Source organism: Fukomys damarensis, unplaced genomic scaffold (assembly GCF_012274545.1).
Source record: "Fukomys damarensis isolate Sample0158 unplaced genomic scaffold, DMR_v1.0_HiC HiC_scaffold_16, whole genome shotgun sequence".
NCBI lineage: Eukaryota > Metazoa > Chordata > Mammalia > Rodentia > Bathyergidae > Fukomys > Fukomys damarensis.
The window spans coordinates 135,381,459-135,389,257 of record NW_022900928.1 but is presented as its reverse complement, the minus strand read 5'-3'; the positions used below and the strand labels follow the sequence as shown (position 1 = coordinate 135,389,257).

General features: G+C 50.3%; 1 protein-coding gene across 15 annotated transcripts in view; it reads left to right on the top strand.

The window, feature by feature from the left end:
• The window catches only part of Ankmy1 (ankyrin repeat and MYND domain containing 1), a 33,583-nt gene that overhangs the window by 1,077 nt on the left and 24,707 nt on the right, over positions 1-7,799 (top strand). For 8 of the 15 annotated variants that reach the window (XM_010606603.3, XM_010606602.3, XM_010606594.3 and 5 more), the window contains exons 2-5: positions 1,526-2,268; positions 2,435-2,578; positions 4,467-4,656; positions 5,449-5,592. In XM_010606603.3, coding sequence (XP_010604905.1) covers positions 2,451-2,578; positions 4,467-4,656; positions 5,449-5,592 — 462 coding nt within the window. In that variant the 5' untranslated portion in view covers positions 1,526-2,268; positions 2,435-2,450. The remainder of the gene's footprint in view (positions 1-1,525; positions 2,269-2,434; positions 2,579-4,466; positions 4,657-5,448; positions 5,593-7,799) is intronic. The other 7 variants (XM_010606599.3, XM_010606598.3, XM_010606596.3 and 4 more) reach the window with 7 other exon arrangements.

Sequence of the window (7,799 nt, the reverse complement as noted above, 5' to 3'; positions counted from 1 at the left end):
GGCCGGAAGTCCGCTCCCGCTCCCCGCCGGATCCGTGAGCCCCGGGCGCCCGGAGTGTCGCGGAGTCCTCCCGGTCTTCCGCAGGGCCCACGGACCCGACCCGGGCTGTGGACAGCTGCCTGGCGTCCTGTGCGAACTCTTGTTACAGCACTCATCTTTTTTATCTGCTTCCTAGTAAATTGCCTTTTGTCATCCCGAATGTTTTCATTTTTATTGTAAATGTGGCTCATGTAAAATAAAACTAGCATTTTTATCACTTCTTCGTAGGCTAGGATATATATGGTGTTTTTCTTTAGAGGGTTAGCACTGTAACTTTAAGAAAGGCTATATCTAAGTAATTTAATGTTCATGAGTTTGGTGTTTAAGAAGACGTCTTCAGTGGATTTTTCCCCTACAGTGTTTTTTCAGGGTATAGTGAAAAACAACTGTTTCATGGCCCTACAGACAGTTAATTGCCGTTCCAACTTTATTCAGCTAATGATAAAAGTTCGTCTAGTGCATTTTCATCCTTAAGATTTGCAGCCATTTGTCCAGAATTAGCCTCTGACGCCAACACCTCAGCCTAGTCTTGGTGAATGTGAGGGGTGATCGCAGGCCTCCTCTTTCCTGCACCTGTTGTGCACTGGTGATTATGAGGTCTTCATAGCAATGTGGGCGCCCCCATCAGCTGAACAGCAGATACCTGCAGCCAGGTCTTACCTGGTCGCCTACCAGCTAACTCCACGGAGACCCTTTCTTTTCACCCTAAGGAAGGATCTGGCTTTCCTGAGACAGGAAGTGGAAATTCCCTTTTCCCCACAGTTTGCAAGTTCTAATTGCTCACACAAAAAAGGGATGCCTATATCCCCATACTTGCTGCAAGAATAGGCTTGGACTCTACTGTGAACCAGTAGAGGGTTTGGAAGACTCCCCTGTTCTCTCCGTATGGCCAGGAGGGGAAGCCAGCTTTGGACAAAAGCAGAGGAGGGAGAAACTGGGTCCTTGCTAGCATTTGGGCAACTGAAGCTAACCAAACCCGAGCTTCCTCCTACTTAATGACTTGTTTCTTTAGCCTCCTCGCAGTGTGTTTGAGGTGAGCTGTATGTTGCAAAGTCTGCCTGATGCCTTGCATGCCACCCCGTGGAGCTTGTAGATTGGTAACCAAGCCTTGGGCAATAACGTTCCACTTCATGCCCACATTTAGCCTGGCCGCCATCTCTCCGACTTTGTACCAGCCTCTCATGGGAGCCTTCCGCAGTCTAACTGAATTGCTCCCCTCTCTCCGGAAATACTGGGGACTGAATCCAGGGCCTTTGCACTGAGCTACATCCCCAGCCCCCTCCCTTTAGTGAGCTGATAGTCGCCTAGGCTGGGGTGTAACCTGCAGTCCTGCGACGGCTTTCCAGACATTGAGATGACCAGCGTGCACCACCACTCTGCTGGGCTTGGAATGTTTTCTGAAGTGCTTTCCTTGTGCCTGACCCTGAAAGCTGTGCTGAGTTGGGAAATGAGTTCTGTGGATCATGATCGGCGTTTTATATTTCAGTTGGGGTACATGCACGTAGTACGATGAACTTCTCGTGAAACTTTTCTGGATTGCGTTTGTACCTTGTGCTATAAAATGGACCCAGAAATCAAGCTGGCACCGAGGAGCTGAGAGGCCAAGGAGAAAGAGATGTAAACTGGGAGACAGGAATAGGGTGTGCATGAGGTACCCCCAGGGCCCGGGTCCTAGTCCAGCTGCTTTAGTCCCCAAAGAGCTCCTGGGGTGGGGTGGCCTGGCATGGCTCCTACACCATGCAGCTGCTGGGTGAGGGCCGTATGTCTGTCTGCTTCAGACCGCGTTGCTGCACGCGCTGGTGCAGCTCAGCGGAGTACCCTCTGAGGTCTGAGTGAGCCCCTCTTCTCCCTCTGTCCACTCAATCCGCGGGCTCCCACTCTACCCTCTGCACACATTCACCCAGTCTACAAAGTCTAGCTTTGCAGTCAGGCGGGGCTTGATCAAGCCTTAGTCCTGTGACTGGGCGGTGACCTCTACCCCTGCCTTGTTCCCCTCAAGGTGCCTACAGCACCAGATCCAGGGCTAGATGGGCAGGCAGTTCAACTCCTAACTGGCCAGAAGGCCTGAATCTCCTGCTCCGAGGGCGGATGGGGATGGGCACGGGGATTGGCTGGAGCCGAGGGCGTGGGTGTGGGCGTGGCGTCTCCAGGGAAACCTATCCAGCTACCCTAGCCGGGTCTTGACCTCTAAGACTTGGGAACCGTGGAGGGAGTGCTCTCCTAGCCCAGGTGAGACCCGTAGCGGGGAGGTGGGGACTGGAGTGACCTAGCCAGAACAGCTGGGGAAGGGGGCTCAGTTCACCTGAGCCAGGTGGAGCTGGGGACGGTCGTTAGGCACCTGGATCCTTTGAAGAATTTCTGAGTACTCACTGTGGTGCCTGGTTTTGCCTCCAAGTTAGAAGAGGACAGACATGGAAAGGGATCGTTCCTTTGTCATCCTGGACCACAGAGCCAGAGGTCCACTGGAGGAGCAGGACGACCAGCCCCCAGCTGTGGAGGACCACAGGCACCTGGACAGCTATGACCTCGTCACTGCAAGGTGCAGGGGACCCTCTAGCAAGGGTGTCGATCCTGACCAGAGGCCCAGAGTTGCTTGGGATGCTCCGTTGGGGTGGGCACCACAAGTTACTCCCAGCCCCCACAAAACTTAAACTCCATAGAGCAAATGAAACCTAAACATTATATCAACAACTGCTGAGGAAAAGCACAGTGTGTAATGAGAAACTGGACTCCCAGACCTCATCTGGTGTCCTTTCTAGCCTGCCCACACTGCTCTGCCACCCTTTCACTTCTGGGGAGGGCAAGAATAATTCTCTCAGGGTGCGGAGGGGACCCTTATTTGGCACAGCTCCTTCACTTCTGTGGTGTTAAGAGTGAGCACTACTACCGGGTGTGGTGGTACAACTCCTGTGATCTCAGCAGTCAGGAGACTGAGGACCTTGAGTTTGAAGCCACCCTCCGTTACATAGTGAGTTCAAACCCAGCCTGAACTATGTAGCAAGACCTTGACAGAAAAGAAAAGAAGACTACTTTGAGTCAGGAGTGTTCTGTAGCATTTCATGAAATCCATCTACCACCCCACTGTCTTTTGTGGACTGTTCACGTACCTCACATTCATTTGTGACACACTAACTCCAAAGGCTACATAGTGAATTCAAGCCCAGCCTGAGCTGCATAGTGAGACCCTGACTCCAAAACCAAAACCAAAAACCTAAAACAACAACAAAGAATTCCATTTTCCTAGTCCCACTGTAGGTTATCTTTCCCATTTATTAATGCTATTTTTTTAAAAAACCAGTTAATATTTATCACATGTAGAAAAATGAGTAAATAATGTGTCTTAGTTTTCCAAGGCTGCTGTAATGAAGCACCACAGATTGTGTGATTTAAACAACAAATTTATGGTCTGAGTTTTGAGGGCCACAGGTCCAGCCGGCGTCCCCTCTCTGCTTAGCCCATATGTAGATGGCAGCCCAGCCCCCAAGGCACAGCACCTCCCCCTGTGCATCTCTCTGTCCAGATGTCCCCTTCTTACCAGGGCATGGGTCATCTGGACTAGGGCCTACATTAGGTCACAGATGGAACCCAGCTGCTCTTACTACCTCTGTAATGACTGATCTCCATGTAAGGTTCTAAGCCACTGTGGTTCAGGGCTCCAACACAAGGATTTGGAGGGGGATAAAATTTAGCCCATGACAACAGGTAGGTGAAAGAAAGAAGGAAAGAGAAAGGAAGGAACGAACGAATGAATGAACCAAGGAGCTGAATCTGCCCCTCATGTTTTTCATTGTGGTTGAATGTCTGTCCTCTGGCTTCTCTCTGTGTAACAACACGCCCGGCACAGCTGAGCCCCTTCCTTACCAGGCAGATGCAGACTCAGCCCCTGTGATCCTCTGAGGTTGGCGCAGGGGCTGACTCAGGTTCCCAGGGTGGTGCTCTTGGCCAGGTGACCACCAGACATAGATTGGTCTCCAGCCCCACTCCCCCAAGCAGCCACGAGGCAGGATGTGGTGTGATGGCATGGGGCTGGGATTCAGGTCTGAGTTCCGACTGGCCCTTGAGGTAGCAGGAACAGGCAGGAAGCAGCCCACCTGGAACCCACATCTCTCTGCAGCTGTGCCCACCCCGGAGTCTGTGCTGGTGTCTGTGATTGTCAGGTGGCCATCTCTTGGGTGGCGGGCTGGCTTATCTTCCTCAGAGGCCAGCAGCATTTGCCCTTGTCAGTTTGCACCCTTCCTGTACCTTCTACTTCCTGAGTGCCCCATGGCAATCACTGTACCCTCTGTGCCTCAGTTTCCCTTCCTGTGACAACAACACATGCCCTAGGGTCATGGTGAGGGTGAAATGAGAGGGTGGCAGTGTCCCACACGCAGTCACTCTTACAGCATTTCAGCCCCTGTTGCTGCCCTCACTATGCTGTCTTCCAGGGATGGACGGGTATCCCCAAGAGAGGAGGATGAGGAGTCTGAGGGGCCTCTGAGTGAGCGGGACCTGCAGAAGGCCTCCATCCAGCTGGTCCATGGCGTGCAGACCTGGCAGGACGGCTGTGTCTACCGAGGGGAGTTTGGGCTCAATGTGAAGCTCGGGTACGGCGAATTCTCTTGGCCCACGGGCGAGGTAAGTGGCTTTTGCTGCCATCCCACATCCTCCTCCAGGGGCTGGGCAGCCTTTCCTGAGCATCCTGATGTGAACCTGGGACCATCACATGAAGCTCCAGGCTGCCGCCTCTCCTGTTTGGAAGTGCTTGGGGAGAAGTCTGAGACTTCTGTCAGGGAACCTTGGATAAGGAAGGCTTGGGAAGCTGTGACTTAAGATAAATCTGTATTCTGGGAGAACTGTTTAGAATTGTGAATTAAATGTCAGGCGGGGTGGCACACGCCTGTGATCCCAGCACTGGGGAGGCTGAGGCAGGAGGATCGCTGTGAGGTGGAGGCCAGCCTGGGCTCCTTAGCAAGTTCAAGGCCAGCCTGATCTGCATAGTGAGACCCTGTCTCAAAGCACAAAATAAAAATACAACCGTGAATAACTACAGCCACATACCCTGGTGGAATTGCTTTGTGTTTAAGATTAAATAGATGGCAAAGGATCTTCTTAAAGACAAAATGGAAACTCACTGTTGGGCACTCTGTTTGGCCATACCCAGGACCTCAGGGGAGACCTGCTGCTGGGTTTGGGGTGCTGAGATGGGGAGTGCTGCAGGATGGGGTTAAGACTGCTGAGCCTGGGTGGGCACCAGTCCCGCCCAGGTCCCTGGCTTCCCCTGCAGCACCTCTCAAGACTTCTGCCTGGGTACAGGGCAGGGTGGCGTGGGCATTGGTGAGTGCCTGCACCTCAGGGCCAGCCAGCTTGAGGGAGGCCCCACGGCCCCACTCACAGCACCCAGGCTCCTTCACGACCTCCTGCCCACAGGCCTACCGTGGGCAGTTTTACCGTGACCACTGCCATGGCCTGGGCACCTACATGTGGCCAGATGGCTCCAGCTTCACAGGCACGTTTTACCTCAGCCAAAGGGAAGGCTATGGCAGCATGAACCTCAAGACGCGGGTCTTCCAGGTGAGGGGCCTTGTGCCACGTGTGGGGTGGGGCCTACGTGTTCAGGTGAGGGGTGGGAACCTGAACATAAGATGTGTTCACACGAGGGCCGGGTCCCTGGGTACATTCCTGAGTGGGACCGGGGCCTGGTGGCCAGCCAGTGCCCTGCTTTCCCTGGGGCCACAGGGCTTTGTTTCCCCACGCGTGGTCACTGTGGATGTGGGTGGCATTTCCCTCGCTGACTGACTGCTGAACATCTCACATGCCTGGTGTTCGTCCCTCTTTTCCCTCAGCAAGTCTTGCCAGGGGTTTATCAATTTTATTATCCTTTTCCTGAGAATCAGCTTTTGGCTCAGTTGGTCTTTTTTTTTTTGGTTCTATTTCCCTTTCTGCTTGTTTGTTATTTATGCACCCCCACCATGATTTGGTATTATTTTCTAACATTGATTTTCAGATTTCCTTCTTATCCAATATGCGTATGGGCTCTGTATTCTATTATTCTGATTCTATTGTACTGTCATTTTCATTCAATTCAAATTGTATTCTAGTTTCTGTCATAAAGAATCCACTTGTCAAAAATAGGCTTTTGAAAGGAAAGTTTATTTTAGTTCACAGGAACTAGAAATTGGGAGATTTCCTAGCGGCTCTCTGGGAAGAGTAGAGTTCATCACATCTGTGTGCGGATGGGCTGACAGTGGGAGAGATAGTGGCAGCTGGCTGGGAGACATTCCATCCTTGAGAGGATGGGCTGACACCAGGGGAGAGATGTTAGCAACTAACTGGGGAAGGGCTCATATAGGTATTGAAGGGGCCAAGGAACCTGGGGTGAATATTTGTAACTTGGATGTCCAAGACCATCTGCTCAGTTGTGTACACAATCACTGGACTTCTGGCGCCGGGGGTTTGTACTTCCTTTTGAGTCCATTTGACCGATTTATTGAGAAGCTGCCATCGTTTGCTAAAAGCAGCCTGTTTTGCTTTGTCCTGTTGTTTGTGAAGGACTCACTTTAGTCAGACTGGACAATTTCTGTTGTGACTTCTTTCTTTAATGAGAGTATGACTAAGTTCAGAAGTTGGGTTCTAATGAACTGTTACTGTGTCAGTCAGTGCTTACCAGAGAAACAGACATAGTGCAAGATATACAAACATAAGTGTTTACAAGATTGGCTCACTGTGGCCGCCCACAGAATCAGTTGTGGAAGGGTGCAAAATGTCAGTCTGCACCCTGGGGATCTGAGGATCCAGTTGAAGCCTGGAGCTCCGTGTAGTGTCCCGAGTGAGTGCGTGTTAGGAGGCTGAAGGGTCTGTGCTGGCAGCCAGGAGACAACGTCCAAGGTGAAAGCAAAGGCTGGATGGAGCTGCTCCAAAGAAGACAGGAGAGAAGCAGCCTTCCTCTTCGTTTCCTTTTGTACCGTTCTGGTGACAATCCTCCCTAGGGTGCGTCTCCCACACAGAACCAGGCTGAGCCAGTTTAGTTGGGTGTTTCTTACTCGAGTTTCTGTTGTAGTTATTGATTTCCTGTATATGCATATGACTTGTATGATTTCACTTCTTTGACAGTTACTGAGACTTGCTTTATGACTGTGGACATCTTTTTAAATGTTTGTGTCCTCACAAAAAGAATGTCCGTTTCTGCAATTGTTGACCATGATATTTTCCATGTGCCTCAGGTCACTTTTGCTGTTTGTGTTGTTCTAAATCTTATAGAAACTTAATTTTTTTTTTTTTTTTTGTACTGGTGATCTGACTTAGGACCTTGAACTTGTGAGGCAGGCGGTGGAACCTCTGAGCTAAATCCCCAGCTCAGAAACTTAATTTTTTTGTCTACTCATTCTGTCAAAGATTGAACCAGGATAGGGCTGGGGATTTAGCTTAGTTGTGCCACAACTGCCTGGCAAACTCAAGGTCCTGAATTGATCCCTAGTTCTGGGAAAACAAAAAAAGAGTGAACCAGGTATATTAGAATCTTTCACTATGTGAATTTGCTTGTTATGCCTTATAATTCTGTCAAACTCTGCTTTATGTATTTTGGAAATGTACTATTTGATGGATAGAGTTTTAGCTTTAGTATATTTTCCTGTTAGGTTAAACCTTTTTTATTGTTTGAAATTATACTATTTTTAAAAATTCTTACAGGCCAGGGATTTAGCTCAGTGGTTCTGCAAGTGCAGGGTCCCAAGTTCAATCCCTGAAACAAAAAAAAAAAAAAAAATTTTTTTTTTTTTTAG